Raw genomic sequence first — 19,741 nt, forward strand, 5'->3', positions numbered from 1 at the left:
TCTCCATTTGGAGCATCTCTAGGACAAGTCTAAGTGGTTTGTCTTTAGTACCATTCCCCAGGTCAAAATCTTCCCTCAGGGGGAAAACGACTTCACAAGGATTTTTATGTTCATGTAAACAGAAGGTAAAGGCAGGCTTCATACGGTTGGTTAAAGGTATTTAGGTGTAGATGTACAGAAACGGAGGATAAATGGAGAACACATCTCATTCCCCAGAAATGGGTTCTGCTGGTGGGGACACACCTATCCTGCGCATACCACTTAACCGATGGACAGAACCAGGCCTAGAAAAGAAGGAGCCTTTCCTAAGGTCCTCCCTTCCTACAACACTCCTGGCGGCCCCTGGCGACCTCCCAGTTCAGTCGGGTTCAGTTGACTTGCCCCGAGAGAAGACGAATGGAAATTGTTCTGTGGGTTTTTAGTTCCCATCACTGGGCCCAGGCAGATGCATTCAGATGACGAGCTCCCGCCCACACGCGGACCTCCTGAAGGGACTGGCCTGGGGCGGGGGGAGATGGGGGCAAGCCTAGAGCATCTTAAGAGCAAGCCTGAGTCTCAGGAAGGAGACAACATGCTGCCCCCACCCGGCAGGTCCCTATAGGGAGTGGGGTGCACCCTGCTGGGGGCCCCACAGCTCAGAAACCTCCAGAAACCCCGGGCTGGCTGTCAGTACAAGAGGGCCAGGATCATACCCCCATTCGGGCCTAGAAGTCAGAGGCTGGAAGCCGCTTTCTTATATGGGGAATGGATCTTTCTATTTCATAACTGGTAAAAGATTTTTATATGCAGAGCCCAAGCTAAGGAATTCACTGTGAGGTCTAATATACCTGACCACCCCTCTTTTTCCCCCCTAATGAGAGCCTCAATTTGCTATTTCCCAAATACAGGTTTCTGGATTACTTCTGTTGATCTTTTTTTTTTTAACTCAGAAACAGGACCAAGTTACCTTCAGAACACCGACTTTATCAACCTTGACAGTAGCACTGCAATTATATATCACCAGCAACCAGAAGGTTATTTACATTTCCACTGCTTCGAAATTAAGTTGGGAATGATTACCGCGGCAGGAGACTTGCCAATAACTCCCATTTTATAAAAGGGGTTTTAAGTCCATGTGTATAACGTTACCAAGATATGATTCTCTAGGAAGAGAATTCCTATTACATTTATTTATTTTTTTGCAAACAATTTTAGACGCAGGGTGTTAAACTGATTGAACTTTCACAAGATTGACGTTATTGCTTAAAGTGCTTGAATTGGTTACATTAAAAGAAAATTAAGGTACAGATTATTTTAAATAAAAACTAAACTTTCTTTTCTTTAGCAACAAAATCAAACGAAGGCCACACAAATACAGTAACTACCTTGGTTACAAAAAAAATGAAAGCCAAAAATAAATTAATGTAATACTGGAAAACAGAAATTTAATTAGGCAGAAAAGTGGGAAATAATTTTCTCTGACCCATGCCATTTACATGAGTTATTCACAACAGTGCTCATAAATGCCTTGACCATATAAGAGCAAACGAGGGCAAAACATTTAGTGCACGATATTTTAATACATGTGAATATACAAAGTTGATCAAAATGCAGTTTAAAGATAAAATCCATCTGTAATAAAGCTACACTCCAATAGCTAAAATAAGTCCTAAGCCCCAGTTAGAACATAGTTCATGGTTAGGCATGCCCGTGAAATTAAGCACATTCATGAAAATAAATGTATAGGGACCATTCCTATCTTTTTTTTTCCCTATTTCATCTGAAATCCAAAATATGCCAGGCCGTAATGCCACATACGACTGGCTTCCGATTCAAGCCAATACCTTCTTGCATTGTTCCTTGGCTCTCTGCACAGCAGCCCACTGCTGCCTTGGAATGGAAAATGCACCCGTGTAGCAGGACTGGGGGTCAACATTTTGCCAAAATTGGTTTTTATACAAATGCCTTTTTAGCAAACTGTACCATAACCTGGGTGCTCAGCTAGTAAGTAACCAATAAAGCAAACATGTCTTCTCTCATTCAAGTGGGAAACACTGTAACTTATTCTGAAACCGCAGCAGTTAAAAGAAATACAGGCCCACTCACTCCCTCACTCCCCGCTAGAAAATGACACACAAAACCCCTGCGATTTGAGGGAATATTGCTGAGCCTTTGTGCTATCGTTGACCTCAGAATGGTCGCACACATCTCACACCGTTCTCTGCTTTCCACGATGAATGAGGGATGAAAAATGCAAATGTTTGCATGCTACTGTCTTTACATGAAGTGAAATGATACAGGGGAAATGTAGCTGCCTAGTGTTTGTCTCATTTGCTGGGAGGAAAGAAATGATCAGATAGCTCTAAAGTTTAAAAATCTGATGGAGTGACTGCAGATAAGTGTGATTTGGTCTTTCTCCAATCTTCTTTTCTTGCCTCACACAACCATTTTAATGCTTTTGCATTACTTTCCATACTTGTTCTCTATTCCTAACCTCTATCCAGGAATACTGAATTTTAACTGACCCTTTCAGTTTCTTCTGTTAAGTCACTGGGAACAACTCTTTACACGTACAAAAGAAATAATATTAGTAATAAAGAAAATGAATCTAGGACTTAGCATTTAGATATTACTACTGTAGGCTTCCAATTAAAATTTTTTTTTCTAATAAATTAGCTTCAAGAGTCATTTCAAAGATAATTTTAATAGTTTTTCTTATGAATCAGTTCCAAATATATTAGATATGAACCATCATTTTTTTCTTAAAACTTTGCAACCTGCAGTCAAATATATGGGTTATATATAGTACAAACAATTCCTTGTATCAGTCACCTTCAATTGCGAAGTGTCTCTCCTTAAAAACAGAATAAATACTCACCTTCCAGGTAAGTGATTACTGCATATGTTTCATGGAGGAAAAAAAAAGACAAAATATTTATAAATACGAATTTGCCTCTAAACAAGGCAAGGTATATTTTCGTCACTTGTATAAAACAATAACATGAAGATCACCCTGTTTTTGTCTTTTCCAGTGAAAAGCAAAACGTTTCACTACAAGCATGAACAAATGAAGTGTTGGCATGCTTAGTTAGGTTCTGAGCAATAAACAGTTCAAGGTATCTCAAAGACAAGAAATCCAGTTTTCATCTAGATAAAGTGCTATGCTCTTCATTGTTACAAGATGGCCGCTAACATGTTCGATTTCAGTTTTAGTTCACATTATGCCAAACATCTGCGTGTTCACTCGCTGATTTATTAGGTAACAAAATAATACGTTCACAGTTATGTTAGAGTGTATGGAAGTCACTGGCTTCCCAAAGGAAGCCAAGATCTAGGACCCATAGTTACTTGTAAGAATCCAAACACCAGCTCGACAGCAAAACACCAAACTGACCCTTTCAATAAAAGGTACCAACACGCATATGATCTAATAAATACATATATAACAAAAGTGAAAAAGGTAAAAGTAACTCTAGTGAGATGAGGTTCTTCCAGAAAGCGGTCCTGTCAAGCATTCTAGGAGTCTGAGCCAAAGAGACGCCACCATTTTGTTCATTCCTCCGCCCACCCACTCGCACTTCCTCTGACCCACCTTCACACCCAGCTAACTCCAGTAACCCCTCTTGGGAAGGTTCCATGTCAGCCCCGGGGCTCGTCAGTGCCTGGACAAACGGCCGGAAACGTGACAAAGCCGACAGCTGGGCAATGAGGCCGATGGCGGCGAGGGCGCAGGGCCGCCGTCCTCATTGAGTGAGAAGGATGTGGGCCCTGCCCAGCCATGGAGGGCTGGGCCAGAAGCAGTGACCGTGGTGTCCCAGCCCTGCTACCACAGACCACACAACACCGGCAGGCCTGCAGTGACACCTGTGACAACGCTCAGCAGTGCCAGACAGAGGACAGACAGAACTCACGGGACCTCACGGAAGTAGAGGGTCCCTAAAGACAAACAGCGCAGGGTTATTTTCCTGCCACATGGTTTTGGTAGAAAGAGAAGAAAAATAACTTCTCTCTGTTCATGGATGCTTCCTCCTCTGGGCTTCGCCTGCCCTGAGCTCCCTCCCTTCCTAGCCTCGGGGGCTCTCCGGGCTGGGACAGCACAGCCCTGGGCAGGCGCCAGCCACCAGCCACCAGCCACCAGGAACAGCTTCTCGTCACCCTGTTCCGCCTGGAGGAGGCTTTGCGTACTGAGGTTACTCACTTTGAAACGTTTTCATTTGCACAAACTTAAAGCTATGATTGCAGCCCCTAAATGGTGAACATCTACCCAATTCTTCTGTCCTTCTGGTGGGAAAGAGGCAGAGCAGCAAACACTGGGTAGCAGTGCGTCTGGGGACAAGGGAAAGGAATGCACTGAGACGTGATCCCGGGAGGCATATAGGCCGTGCAGCAGAGACCCAAACAGACTGCAGACATTTGCTGGAAATGTCACTCGGATTCAGCCAGACACGGCCAGTGGTGGGGCGTTTACCCGATCCTAAAATTAGCAACTGTTACTCATATAAATCTTACTACAATCTGATTGCAGTTAACTCTACCTCAGACTAAAATAAAACCACGAGTAGTGCTGCATGTAAAACAAACAAACAAACAAAAAAACCAAAGGGAGAGAAAGTCTAACACAGCCAGACCATCAGACGTGGCGTCCTACCCCCGGTGGGCCGCTGGGGAGCAAAGGGTGCAGGGAAACCACGTAGGAGTGCTTGGAACATTTCCCCCCAGTTGAATGAGTCCCGCAGTTCTTTAAGTTATTCTCTTGACTGATAGAATAAAATATATCCAGATTCTGAATTTTTTGATATATCTGATGTCAGGCCATAGAATTCTTCAATAGCTTGGGCATCTATTTTCTGCAACAGAAGAGACACAAAACAATACCACTGTTTAATGTGCGGACGGAGAGAAGGAGAGAAAAGTGAACAGGATGGACAAGAGAATGTAAGGAACACAGTCCTAAAAGCACAACTGGGAACTCTCAGCAGCCACCTGGCAGTGCCCCAGACTTGACAACGGGCCACGGTTACGTAAATTGCAAATTGTTGAGGAGGAAAGCCACCCTTTAATTTATGAGGCCACCATATGTGGGCACTCTTTGAAGAAGCCAGGGCTTCTGCCTTTCAAAGGATAGACCTGGGGAGTCTTGTGGAAAACCTTAATTCCTTCAGATCATCAGAGTTCATTCCCTTTAGTGTCACCCTGTGAGCTAAAATGGGCCTCATCCGAGAGTGGCATCTCTCCAGCTAGGACTCCTTTACAACCAAATCAATACACGGAACAACTTGAGTGTGATGGAACGATTTTCAGGTCCAATAGACTGAAAAGGTATTTTTAACAATCGATATAAGGAAAATTTGGTATAATGAAAGAATTCTAATAGAACTTTTTTTTTTTAAAGGTATATTATTTGGTCTGTACCAGACAGGTCTTCAGTCGCAGTGGAAAACAGGGCTTACACATAAATATGAATTCGGGGGACACAGAGAGCTCCCGTCCATGGTGGACCAGTTAACGGGAACATAGTATCAATGAGCCCCCATTATAGCCCTTTCTCTCTCTCCACAGAGAATGAAGAGCGGCAGAATTTAGTTTCAAGAGATACGTAAACCGTTTGAGGGGAAAACAGGCCTGTTGTAGGAAGTGCACCCCCCACCCCTACAAACTCCCCCAAACACAGGCTGTGCCCCAGCCCCACTGAGGGTAACCGGCATACCGACCTCTACAATGTCATCATCAAACAGCAGCCAGAAGCCATGACTCTTGACGATAGTAATATAATGCCCACGGTTGGGACCGCTGGAAAAGGACAAAAGTTGTCAGGTTACCATTTACTTCTTTAAAAAGACTGTCGCACCACGTAAGCAGTGATTTACGAGAACAAACGCTCTCGTGTCTGTGCCCACGGTGGTTTGGTAGAAATGCAGGGAGGGAGAGCCACAGGGCGTGCTGTGGGGCATGTGAGGGAATCTTCTGTGAAGATGCAAAGACACGGGTCTTCTGAAGACCCACAGTGCCGTGGGGAAAGCAGGTATTCAAACTCGACAGTGACTGGACACCCACTGTGTGCCAGACTGTCTCCCGACTCTCAGACAAAAGAGCAGCAACGAAAATAAAGTTCCCACCCTCTCGGGGTAAGGCTTGGCTAGGCAATGAATGAACTAAAATACAACTATTTCAAGGGGTAATGAGGGCCATGAAGAATAAAGCCAGAGTGGGGTGCCGGGGTGGCTCAGTTGGCTAAACGATTGCCTTCGGCTCAGGTCATGATCCTGGAGTCCCAGGATCGAGTCCTGCATTGGATCCCTGCTCGGCAGGCACCCTGCTTCTCCCTCTGACCTTTCCCCTCTCATGCTCTCTCTCTCTCATTCTCTCTCTCTCAAATAAATAAATAAAAATAAAATCTTAAAAAAAAAAAAAAGAAGAAGAAGAAGAAGAAAGCCAGAGTTAACAGCATGGAAAGAGACCACACAATCCTGTCCCAGCTGAGGATAGAATCACAAACGGATGAATTTTCAATGGACTTTTTTCCATGCTTATATCTATAGCTAAGGAATAAAAAAGTATTTGCTCAAAAGGACTAAAGGACTTCCAGCAAAAAACTCTGCATCTCCATTATCTAAGGGCCTTCTCTCTTACTCTGTTTCTGATTGGGTAAAGACTACAAACAGCATAGACTATTTTTAAGAGTACATGTAAACAAAAAAAAAATTTATTTTTAAAGAGTACATTTTAGGGGCACCTGGGTGGCTCAGTGGGTTAAGCCTCTGCCTTCAGCTTGGACCATGATCTCAGGGTCCTGGGATCAAGTCCCAAATTGGGCTTTCTGCTCAGTGGGTAGCCTGCTTCCCCCCTCTCTCTGCCTACTTGTGATCTCTGTCTGTGTGTCAAATAAATAAATAAAATCTTTAAAAAAAAAAGTTTAAAGAGTATATTTTAGATTTATTTTGCGGTAAGGAGGAGCTCGGAAGACATTCTCGAAAGTACCATCACCACGGAATCTCACCCCTGGGGAAGGCACAGCTGGGGCTACCCGGGCACGAGCAGAGCCTCCCACTGGCCTGCAGCGACCGCTTCCCCGCCTGCCCTCACCTGCCGCAGTGAACCACCACAGCCACCAGGTCGTACATGCGGTCCAGGTTCACGGCGTCGCTGGACGTGTTGAAGAGCCGGAGCTCCAGCGGGAAGACCACCCGGTAAGACAGCTTGGTGTACCTGTGCAGCTGCTCCATGTACTTGAACCGCTTCAGGTGCAGGGCCAAAATCATGGGCAGCTTCTTCACTCTCATCCTAGGGGACCACAAAACAGACCGTCAGGGGGACACGAACCCGCTGCCACCACCCCAACGGACAGCAGGAAGGCTCACGGGCTTCTGTCCCGCAAACACACGGACCGCTTGCAAGAACGAAAAAGCATGCGTGGGCTGAGCCGGCTTCCCTGACTCTCGGCGAAACGGGGCACAGCCGGCCAGGGCGAAGGGCCACGGAGGGGCTCTGCTTCGGTTTGGGCAAAGGATCCCGTCCTGAGTTTGTACCAGTAAAACCCAGGATGTGCGACTGCTCTCCGTGACTGCCTGCTGCCTTCCAGAAAGGAACAGTCTTTGGACAACCACAGCCCCCTCCACCCCATCTGGAAACAGTGGAGAGGAGTGGGGACAGCTCTTGAGAGAAGGGAGGGGATGGACAAGCAGAAGGCTGAGGTTTGGACTTGTGGGTTCTGAGGACTGGTGGGGACGCTTCCCGTCTACACTGCCAGCCGCCGGGGAGCCAGGCGCACGAGGCTCGTGCTGCGTAAGGCGTTCCCCAGTGTGGCCCTCGGTGCCGCCCCTCCGAAAATGCAGGGGTTGGCTTGGGGCTACTCTCCCCAAAATGGGCTTCCTGGAGCACCGGAGGTGTTCACCGAGCCGGGGGTTTGGGGGTGCTAGTGTGGACAGGGTTACTTTCTATTTTGAAGTTCTGCTGTGCATGGCAGGCTGGAGAGCTGGAGAAGTCCTACAGTGAAGGAGCTGCTCTCCTTTGTTGGATGTGGCCTTCCCCAAACTTCCATGAACACAGAACGCTTTTTTCCCCAGGTGACCATGAATATCCTTGGCAAAAAACTCACACAAACAACAGTTTATGCAGGTAACTCTGCTAGAAGAGAGGCCCTTCAGTCACCTTCCAGGACCCCCATCCTGGGTCCCTGTCAATGCCGTTCAGCTTGTATACGCTGTCAAAGCATATTATTTGAAAAATAATTTTAAAGAGACTACAAATTTTAAGAGACTACTGTTCAGGATTCTACTGAAGTAAAATCCTGTTCATAAAGATAAGAAAATAGTAAGGCCAGCAGAAATGTAAGTATCGTGGGGAACCCCGTATTTTATAATTTTTCAAGAATCACGGGGAACCCCATATTTTATAGGAACATACACTATTTTAACCAATAAAACCTCCAAGGCTGAGCGGGACACTACTAGAGCCACATGGGGAGGTCTGGGCTGGCTGTGGGCAGATTCTGAGGACAGGGAGCAGAAATGAGCTCGCTGATCACTCCCAAGAGTTCACCACCTCTGCCCTCCATTCCCACCTGCCAGAATGACTGACCTTTCTCGAGTTTTGATGCAATGAGGACAGACATGCGCGTCTCGGGGGCGGGCAGAGCCAGGGAGGCTGGGCACAGGAACTATTTCCACCTCGGCTCTAGACCCCGGAAGGTTTCAGACAGCAGTAACGGGCTCCTGGGAGTTATTCTATTCATTCCACAACTACAGGCAGGGTAAGTTTAACTCATGGGAAAGCCTCACGGGCTAATTAAAATGTCAAGTTTCCTGATCCCTGGGGCAGAAAACAGAGAAGCCCTGACTACGGCAGACTGTCCGGGGCTGTGACCGGCTGGTGCTGGTAAAGACAGGAGAGTTTGGATCCAGTATCAGTTCAGAAAGTGATGACCTCTTACCGCCCATCCATTTAGCTGACGTGCTAGCAGTTCCTCATGTTTCCACATTCAATGATTAACTTTTTTCACTTTTTGTGTCTCTGATTAAGAAGTTCCAACACTTAGGCAATCCCAACAATATTACTAGAGATCTACTAGGTGTTGTACACCCCGTCCTTTTTATAATCTGACTTTCATCCCAAGCGGATAGTAATTACACCCGATCTCACTCATTCACCCAGCACAGTATCTGGCACACGGCATGCAATAAATATTTGTAGAATGAATGAATGAACAAAGGATCCCACAGTCAGATAAATGGGCAAGTCCCCAAGGTGGCATTCTTATCCTTGTTTCTCCAAGGAGGAAGGCAACTAACTTCTCCAAAGCTACTTGGCCATGATCCCATGAACTGGGATTCAAAATCAGACATGGTTCCTTCCCTCAACACAAAGCCACCCTCTGGGCTAAACCCTTTACGTACCTTTTCTGGGCCTCCTGTTTGCTGCAGCATGTCTCACAATAATATTTCTGTTCACTACACAGTGTTTCTGTGTTGCTGAAGTCTCTGCGGAGAAAAATATTTTCCATCTCAAAACACAGTCCAAAACGTACTTGCCATACACCATGTTTTAAACCCTTTATTACCCGTAGGGTAATTTTTTAAAAAATATTTTTCTTTATTTCTGAGAGAAAGAGTCGAACTCGCACAAAGGGAGAAGGAGAAGCTGAGCAGAGTCAGCCCGACCTGGGGCTCGATCCCAGGACTCTGAGATCATGACCTGAGCTGAAGGCAGATACTCAAACCGACTGAGACACCCAGGCGACCTGTAGGTAATTTTTAAGTGCATGTGGGGAAGAAGTAATGAGAAAAGATCTTTCTGTTGAGTCAGTGCTATGATTACCATTAGACCATGTCTGCTGGACTGGGTTATGATTTCACCATCGGAGATTTTCCAAGACAGCTTTATTTCATGGTACATGGATGGATATAAATGAGGGTTTCCAATGGATTCAAAAAACAAATCTCAAGGGTACAAGGTTTGTACCCCGGCGATTAAAAATTAGAACAGAAAAGTACTCACTACTATAAAAGCCCATTGTTACATCGTAGTCAGGTCCAAAAAAGTCAATCACATAAAATAGAAGATGACATTATCATGTAATGAAAAACAGTGTATCTCGGGTGATCTCTATGTTCAAAGGGCACAAAGGTAAAGATAATGGTATTTAAACCATATACAACTGCCCTTACACTGAACTAAGAAAATCCCTAATTACCAGGAGATGCCGGCCTCCTCCAATCCCCTGCTCCCCACCCCGCACCTTGGATCCTTCTGAGGACAAATGCCACTGCGACGTTAGATCTGTATTCACCCCCATCATGAGGTTTTACTGCACTACTTATGGTTTTCATTTTTTAAATGTCACGGCTTTTCATTCTTTCCTGGTCATTGAGATTCTACTTAACATTCCTGTGGTACAGCTTCAAAGGCTGAGGAGGACATCCAGAATATAATACCCTGGAGTCTAGAGAGAGCCCGTGGTACTTCTTTATTCACAGGGAGCGTCCTAGCACCAGAACGATCAGATTTTATTAAAGAGAAAATGTTATTTATATGGTGTTATTGACTCACACACTTACGCAGAGCTTATCAAAAGAAACCGTAGACGGCTCATGCGTTCGCTACTCAGACGTGAAGCCACCGTCCCCTGGGTGTGGTGCAGGGGCTCGCAGAAGCGGCTGCCCTTCATGCTGCCCTCAGTCTGACAGACACGTGCAAGTGAGCCAGTCACAACAGGCAGTGCTCCGGACAGGTTAAAAAAACAAAACCACCGCATACACTTCTCGCACCTAAAGCCCTCCAGCCGGTGTCTAATTCGCTTAGGGATAAAACCAGATACCTTGCCAAGGCCAGACCCCTGACTGTTCTTCTGACCTCCCTCCTACCCTCCCTCCGGAGTGCCACCCAGCCTTTCTGCCTCAGGGCTTCTGCACGCGCCACTTCCCCAAACAGCTCCTTTCCAGATGCTTCCATGGCTGGCTCCACTCACTGCTCAAGAGCTCAGCAAAAGTATCACCTCCTGGGAGAAGGCTTTTCTGTCTACTTTCTGCAAATCCACCAGCCTCTACCCTGTTGGCTGTCTCGCTCTCTTCTGAGCACTCAGCACCGTCCGAAACTCTCCTCCTATTTACTTGATCGCTTGCCTCCTCTCTCTGTGGGCAGTGGTTCCACCTGTCTCACTCACTGCCATGTCCCCAGCCCTGAGGACAGGCCCAAAGCACCAAGGCACTCCATTTGTGGGCTGAGTGAAGACAGAAGCAGGTGTATCAAGTCCAGGGAAAAGCACTGAGGAAGGAGAAATGACCCTGAACTGGGGTGATGCCCAAGTCAGGTTCTCAGGGAAAGTGTGCCGAGTGTGTAACAGTCCAGGACTCCAGACAGAAGGACTGCTGCCCCACAGGGACACGGAGGAGAGGTGCGGATTGTGTCCTCGAAGCTGGAGCAGACCCCGTGGCTCTAGAATTCCACTAATAAGGTCTCAGCAAGGAAAAGACATAATCAGTGCTTTGTGAGAAATACCATCTCTGGTAGACTATGGAGGAAGGACCGGAGGGGCTAAGGGGCAAGAAAACAATTTAGGAGGCAATTAAACTCAACTCGCAGCTCTCAGGTGCTTGGGGCCTAATGGAGACTCAGAGTTAGCTGAATGAACACAGGCTAACTCTTCAGCGAGGTAACGGATGGAATGCTGTTCTTGGCCTACACAGGATTGGGTTGGAGCTGTTGGGTGGGGGGCAGGAAAGGGGAGAGGAGAGTTTGGGTGACAGTGGAGCCGCACATCGTTGGGATGTCCACCACAGACGCGCCTCTGCACCCAGCTGAAAAATCAGAATCATCAAGGCAAGCCCAGCAGCGAATAAGGAATTAGACATTTCCTACTCTCGTTCTTCAAAGAAAGTTCCCTGAAGTATTTGCAGACCCAGATAGGTGGAAATATACCAAAGTTAGTATTTACTTGAAAGGCCCAATTTACAAATAATCACCATCCTGCCCCACCCCAGCTGCTGGAGGCTCACCGCCCCCCCCAACCCACTCCTTAGAGGGACACCATAACGCTCCCAGGGCATCTGTGGGTGGAGAATGGGACAATGAGGCTAGGTCAGAAGGGGCTGACCCCAGCAGGTAACAGGTACAGCTGCTCTGCCCCGCCTCCCAGAAGCCGAGGGGATCCACACACATGGGTAACCTCCTTCCTGGGGCGCAGCAGGTGGGAAGCTTTGTTCTAAGGTTGACATCGGCAACACCAGCAGTTCTCCTGGCTGCCCATGAGAATGACCTGGGGAGCTTTCAAAGCAATCTCAGTGCCTAGTCCCTCCCCTGGCCCCCACTCAATTACACAGAAGCTCTCTGGCTGGAGCGGGTGGTTCCGATACATCTGGAAGTGTGAGCAGCCACTGTTCCCAGTGCTTTGTCAGTCTTGACATGCACCTGTGCCACCCAGAGATCTCGTCAACATGCAGATCCTGGTTTGCTCATTCGTTCTTGGGGGAGACTAAGATGCTCTTCTAATGAGCTCCAGGGGGCGTCAATGATGCTAGCCCACGGACCACTATCTGAGCAGCAGATCTCAAACTTCGGTGGTATTAGAATCACGTAGAAAATTAATTAAAAATAGAGGTCTAGGCTCACTGAAGTTGAATACGGCCAGGGCCAAATTGTGGAAGCAGCCCAAGTGTCCATCAGAAGATGAATGGATAAAGAAGACGTGGGGGGAGGGGGGCTATGTGTGTATTACTCAGCCATAAAGAAGAATGAAATCTTGCCATTTCCAACAACATGGACGGAGGTGGAGAGTACAGTGCTAAGTGAAATAAGTCAGGCAGAGGGGACTTAAAAGAGGCTTCTCAAAGAAGTAGAAAAGGAACTCGTTTTAGAGAAGATCCATTTTTTAAAACAGAGCTACGGGAGAATGAAGAGCTACTTCCCTCCCAGCGGACCTCCCCGGCACCGGGAGAACCGGCACTTTAAATGCGAGGAGGACAAGGCAAGGGAGAGTAGTTTCGGAACGGGGCACTTGAAGAGGAGGTTTCTGTGAAGGAGCCGCGGGGAGGGAACTCTGGCACTGGAGTCAACCGCAAAAAATACCCAGAAGGCCATGGAAGGATAATTAAGATAAACTTCACGTATCTGAAGTTTCTGCCTGAGGCCATCCTTGAGCTTTTCAAAAAGAAGAAAAGAAAAAACGTCCTGGGTATTCACTTGCGATATAGACGGCTCACCCTGCCTGAGACACGGTCCTGACATTTGAAATGTGAGGATTCTAGCACAGCTTCTTAGCCCTGTACCCTGACTGTAACCACTGTTTACTTCATCATTCCTCTGGGACAAAAGCCGGGAAACCATAATGGAATTAGTCATCTGGAAGGAGGTGGCAGAGACCTTACATTCAAATCCTACAATTTTAGCTCGATTTTCAACTTCCTTTTCGCCATCAAAATGAAAGAAAGGTAACATATCACATCAGAAGACAAATGCAGACATGGTAAGAAGGAAATTCACAATTCTAATTTTAAAAACAAACCCTTAAGAATGCAAACCAAACTGAACCATGAAAGGGGACCCCCCTCCCAAAATGACTGTACGCATCCCTTCTCTTTTGCCTCAGATGGAAAACGCTAATGGGTCCGCCAGGCATCACTGATTCCCGGGCCTTTCTCAGCACTTCGTTCTCCTGGGATAGGTTAGAAAGCGGCCACTCCCAGCCCGGAACCCTGGGAGTGTGAGGCTGAGTGGCAGCGCCCAGTCCAGACCAGTCTTCCTGTTGGAGAGGTCAGATCTCAGGCACCTGTGAGGGCAGGCGTAGGTAAGTCAGTCAAATCTAATGTAGTTTAAAAAGCATCCAGGGGCGCCTGGATAGCTTAGTCCATTGAGTGTCCAACTCTTGGTTCGGATCAGGTCAAGAACTCAGGGACATGAGATCGAGTCTCTTGTCCGTGCTTGGGGGGAGTCTATGAGATTCTCTCTCTCCCCCGCCTTCTGCCCCTTCCCCTGATCACTCGCTCTCTCTGGAATAAATGAAAAAATCTTGAAAAATATTAAAAAATTAAAAAAAAAAAAAGGCATTCCAAAGATCTTTCATACTCTCCTACCCCAGCTTCAACACCTTCAAATGTCCCCAGCCTGTCTTCCTCATGTAGGCATGACCAATACACACATTTCTCAAATCCACTAATCAATCAATCAATCAATCAAGGTAACATAAATCTGAGTTACATTTCTTCATAACAAGTTTCCCCGAAGATTAAAATCGTAATTCACCAGTCAGCCCTTTACCTGGCTAACAGATCTCAAAGCTACAGCCACTGCCAGCCTTCTGTCCTTTTGAGCACCCCAGGAATTTCTTAGAAGGGAGAAGTAGTCAACCCAACCAACAAATTCTCCCTAAGATCAACTTGTTCGGGAAAAAAAAACAGTGAGGGAATAGGCAAGTAGTATCTTTCCTCCCATTCCTTCACATGCAACTGAAGTTGGCAAAACCATGGCTTTTTCCATTCCCTGTGATCATTAGACCTTGGGGAAATCAAAGATGGCTTCCTGTCACAGGACTATCAGGAACCCATGCTTACACAGAATCTTCCAGAACAAAGGCCACCCTGGCCTACAAAACACTTTGCCAACAAAGAGTTAACACACTCATCCTAAACACCCAGACCTGAGGCACTTGGACACATGGGCTGGTGCGACACACCCACGGGAAACGCCATGTAACTAGCTCATCAGTGCAGGGAGCCGAGGGGGCCCTGGGGAACACGACAGCAGGCGCAGGAGCCAAGAAGCTCTTCCGTGTTCGCGTTGGTGCCATCGCCCCACAAGACGACGTTCTAACAGCCAACCACCACTGCCAGTCCCCTTAAGCTCTCCTTCTGAAAGGTTCCAAGTAACCTGAACTCCTGAAATGACACTTCTGTCACCCAATCGCCATTGATAAAGATCCACTGTGCCTTGTCAGACACTAGACAATGTCCAAGCTATGGTACCTTAAGCAACGAGAGGCAGGCCCCGACCATGAGGTCCCGCCTGGCATCCGCACAACCAAGCACTCTGGAGACCTATTTAATGTCCTTCAGGGCACCGATCACCGCCTGTGGAGTCCTCCTAGAATATAAGGGCTGTAAGAGCCTCAATGTGTCTGAGGCTTGCTCCTCCATGCCCAGTGTCTAGAGCAGGACTGGGCTGCTTCTAAGCCCTCACAAAAGCAGGGCGGGGGTGGAGGGTTGGGGGTGTGGAAGGGGAAGGGATGGAAGAAGGGAAACGGGAATCATGTCTCTGCCTTGCCTCTGGGCACATTTCCAGTGTTCAAGTCAACACACAATATGCCTGGAAATCCTGGGCATGTGGCGTTCTGCGTTCCAGGTTCCGTACCTTCTCTCGGTCTTGACAAGGAGGCATATCTTTTCATCACTCATCTCCACAGAACACTGAAAGATGGAGGAATAGATGGTTCCCCCACTGGTTCTCAACTCAAAAGTACATAATTTTTCAAATTGGCTTAGAAAGAGTAGTGGTAGGCATGGGTAGCATGTGTTAATCATGTGTGTCAGAGACAAACAGGAGAGAGACACTGATGAAAGCCAAAGTCTACATCTGTATTAAAGATTAAAACTTATTTTTAAACTTAAGGACTAATGACTTGATCCTCTTTCTTCTCAGCACGATCCTTCTTCTCTAGACCACAAATACTTATTTTTAATCTCTCTTGGGAAAGAAGAAATAGAAAATAATAGGATTATATGGGTTTAACTGAAAGGAAGATTACCTCCCGAGGAAATACAGTATTTTCCCCCCACATATTTACTGGCCTGATCAAAAGCTCAGATCATGGTCAGAATTCATGAGGTTACCTCAGACAGTGGGTAATAGATGTATTCTGCTCCACATCGACAGAAAGGTCAAGAAAATCTTCATCTTTGCTACTAACCTGAAGCAAAGAAGAAAGAAAAAAAAAAGGATTAGGTACAAAATACATAATAGATACAGTAGATAAAATTCTCAACACTTACAGGCAACTAAAACCCAAAACCGCAGGCATAGTAATGCGTGGTTTTGTATGCTCACTGGCAACAACTTACACTGAAAACAACCCCATCTAGAGAAAGCCCCAAATTCTCAAGGTACCTGTATTCCCACTCCAGCTTTCTTTCAGAACTTTCAATAATTAACACTCAACCAGATTTCGCTTCCTCTCCGTTCATTTTTCCCATCATTTCAAAGTATGAAGAATCAGACAAAACACCCATAGACCCCAAACTGGCAGAAGGAGAAAAAATGGAAAAAAGACAAGAGATTTCTAAAACTCTGAGGGCCAATCTCTGCGAGGCCGTGGGCGGCACCTTCAGCCAGTCCCCTGAAATCACTCCCTCAGGAGTATGTGGGGCCAGGGAGATAACAGGGGCCGGGCTGGAGGTTACACTGGCCGCAGGTGCACCTGTCCCCTCCCCAAGCTGGGGAATGGCCTTCATCTGGCCTTCATGTCAGAGCCCTGGGCTGTCTGTGATCAGTGGGACCTGGAGCTGACCTGGAGCACCGACTCATGCGGGCCACCCTTCGGGAGCTGGCTCCCCGGCCCAGCTGTGCCTCGGCGCCCACTGTTTAGACCACACCAAGCCTGGGGCTCGGACTCGCTGAAGTTCACGGAGTTAAAAACGGCCAGCATTCCAGCAGTTCACTGGCAAGCCTGGCGTTTTACTTCCTTGCTGTGGGAGGGACAGACTAGCTCAGCAATGACCTTGAAGTGCTCAATCAATCGGCAGGAAAGTGAGAAAACACTTCTTTAAGTAGGACAACTACTCTATGACCCGATACTCCACTGTTAGGCCACTTTCTAAAGAAATACTCAGAACGCAGACACAATCTCTTATACTTTCATTACTGCACATAAGAAAGGGTGCGGAGACACACTTTCCAATTTCATCTCCTGTCTCTGCCACTTACGCACTGAATGACCTCAGGCCAGTTACTCAGCCTTGCAGTGCCTCAGTCTCCTCATCTATAAAGTGGGGACAGTAAGAGTAGATATTTCATCAGGTTGTTGTAAAGATAAAATAATACACGTAAGGTGCTCTCAAAGGTAAACACTCAGTAAGTCGGGGAGGGGTACAAACATTGCAAATGGCCTCAAATGAGCCAAGAGCTGGGAACAGTTTACTACCTGGTGGTATTGTATCATATTAAATTAATACACAGGCTATACATCCTTATAGAATTGACTTCCAGTTTTGTACAAAAAAGCCATGTATAGAGCGCCTGGGTGGCTCAGTGGGTTAGGCCGCTGCCTTCGGCTCAGGTCGTGATCTCAGGGTCCTGGGATTGAGTCCCGCATCGGGCTCTCTGCTCAGCAGGGAGCCTGCTTCCCTTCCTCTCTCTCTTCCTGCCTCTCTGCCTACTTGTGATCTCTGTCTGTCAAATAAATAAATAAAATCTTTAAAAAAAAAAAAGCCATGTATACATTTACACACACGCCCTTACACACATACACACACTTCGTCATTCTGCCTTTTTTTTTTTTTGGTAAATGGTACTTGTTACCGCTATTGCAGAATGCATGAAAGGCCCAAATATTTACCACTGCCTACACTGGCTTCCTTGCTGTAGGACTTCACAGATCCTCTCATCAAGAGATGTGTTTCTCATCCTGATTCTGAGTTCAGCCATACGACCTGCTTTGGCCAGTGGGATGTTAGAGGACATGTCATAAGCAGAAGCTTGAACAGGCACTTACGAAATTGCTCTCTTGCATTTCTGTTGTCAGCATAAGAAAGACAAGCCCAAGCTAGCCCAATGTGTGTGTGTGTGTGTTTTTAAGATTTTATTTATTTGAGAAAGTGTGTGCCTAAGAGGTGGTGAGGTGGGAGAGGCAGAGGGAGAGGGAGAAGCAGACTCCCCACTGAGCAGGAAGCCTGACATGGGGCTCGATCTCAGGATCCCCAAGATGATGACCGGAGCCAAAGACAGCCGCTCAACTGACTGAGCCTCCTAAGGGCCCCCAGGCTGGTCCGCTATGCCCAGGAAGAAGATGAGAGACCCATGAAAGACAGCTGTTCTCACCAGGGTGCCCAGCCAAGCCCGGTCTAGAGCAAAATGCCTAGGCAGCCTGCAGATACAGGAGTGAGCCTGCTGAAATACTAACGCACAAGCTCAGCACAGGTCCAGCCTAGACCGGGGGGCCTTCGGCCACCCCAGAGTTGAAGGAATTGTAATAATGACATTCATTTAAGTCTCAGAGTTTTGGGGTGGTTTGTAACAAAGCAACAGATAACCAATACAATGACTTCATATTATAAATGTCTCATTTGTATTATTTTACTGTCTGACTCTCCCTCACTAAAATGAAAGACTGGCTCAGGTAATGACTAAGATCTTGCCATTCCTACACTCCTCCAGAAAGCTATGAAACTCAGCTACCTGTAAATAACAAGTAGCTACCTGAAGGTGCTGGAGAACAAACACAGACGGGGAGAAGAGCTGCACAGAGTAAGTTCACGGTTTCATAGCCTTTACCTGGGCATCTGGAGGGGAACAAATGCAGTCTGTCTGGTCTTGGAACCAGAAAACTAAGTCTGGGAAACCATGTCTATGGGCCACAGGGGTTGGAATCTCAGCGGGTATTCCCACCTCTGTCCGCCCATGCTTCTGGTTGCCCGCTCAACCACCTATGCATAGAGTAGGCTCAGCAACTCAGCCAGAGACGAAAGGGCTGACCCAAGGGTCAAGCCGCTGCCTAAGAAACAGATTTGTAGTTTGAGTCCAGCCAGGATGAACCGCCTGTCAGGACTCAAGAAAACGTAACACTCACGGAAGAAAAATAACAGAACCCAGAGTTGTCTCAAGTTTTACATCCTCAGTGTCCCAGATAACAGTCAAACTTATAAAATGTGTGAAGAACCAGGAAAATGGGAGACAGTCTTTTATTTTTTTAATTAACACAGAATGCATTATTTGTTTCGGGGTACAGGGCTGTGATTCATCGGTCTTATATATACCCAGTGCTCTTTACATCACATACCCTCCCCAGTGTCCATCACCTAGTTAATGGGATATATTCTTAAGACGACTGGTTTCAGTTGGATGCAGTTGCTGAAATTAGCAGACACAATTATTTTTTTAGCAGATAAGAAATCTCAGCAGAGAAATAGGAAAAAAGAAAGAAAAAAAGAAAAAAGAATGAAATGGAAATTCCAGAAGTGAAAAATTAATATACCAGATGGATTTGACAATGAACTGGAGATGACAAAGGAAAGAAAAAGTGGACTTAAAGACAAATCGACAGAAAATTATCCAAGGAGAATAAAGGAAAAAAGAAATAAAAATTAACAGACACTCAGAAGACTGTTAGAAAATACCATATTTATAACTGGAGTCTCAGAAGAGGAAAGAGAATAGAGCAGAAAAGCTATTTGGAAAATAATGGCAAAATACTTCCTAGTTTGGTGAAAGACATACATTTGTAGGTTCAAGATCCTCAACAAACACCAGGTAGGATAAATACAAAGAAGATTAGCCAAAGCACATCATAATCAAACTGTAACAAGTCAAGAGTAAAAAGCAAATCTTAAAAACATTGAGAGAAGAATGACATATTACAGAAGAATGGTTCAAGTGGGAGCTGATGTTGCATCAGAAATCATGGGGGGCAGAGACAGAAGGACAACATCTTTAATGTGCCAAAAGAAAAAACTGTCAATAGGCCATAAATTGGTCCTTCAAGAATGGAGACAAAATAAGGAGAATAACGTTAAAGGAAGTTCTTCAAGTCAAAGGGAAATGATACCAGATGGAAATCCAGATCCTC

At 46.3% G+C, this 19,741-nt stretch overlaps 1 protein-coding gene across 2 annotated transcripts in view; it reads right to left on the reverse strand.

The window, feature by feature from the left end:
- Positions 1 to 847: 847 nt before the first annotated feature.
- The window catches only part of USP46 (ubiquitin specific peptidase 46), a 55,477-nt gene continuing 36,583 nt past the window's right edge, over positions 848 to 19,741 (reverse strand). For both annotated transcript variants that reach the window (XM_047719271.1, XM_047719272.1), the window contains exons 5-9: positions 15,795 to 15,871; positions 9,372 to 9,455; positions 7,063 to 7,260; positions 5,691 to 5,769; positions 848 to 4,826 (exon numbers count right to left, since the gene is read on the reverse strand). In XM_047719271.1, coding sequence (XP_047575227.1) covers positions 4,725 to 4,826; positions 5,691 to 5,769; positions 7,063 to 7,260; positions 9,372 to 9,455; positions 15,795 to 15,871 — 540 coding nt within the window. In that variant the 3' untranslated portion in view covers positions 848 to 4,724. The remainder of the gene's footprint in view (positions 4,827 to 5,690; positions 5,770 to 7,062; positions 7,261 to 9,371; positions 9,456 to 15,794; positions 15,872 to 19,741) is intronic.

This window comes from Lutra lutra, chromosome 2 (assembly GCF_902655055.1).
Source record: "Lutra lutra chromosome 2, mLutLut1.2, whole genome shotgun sequence".
NCBI lineage: Eukaryota > Metazoa > Chordata > Mammalia > Carnivora > Mustelidae > Lutra > Lutra lutra.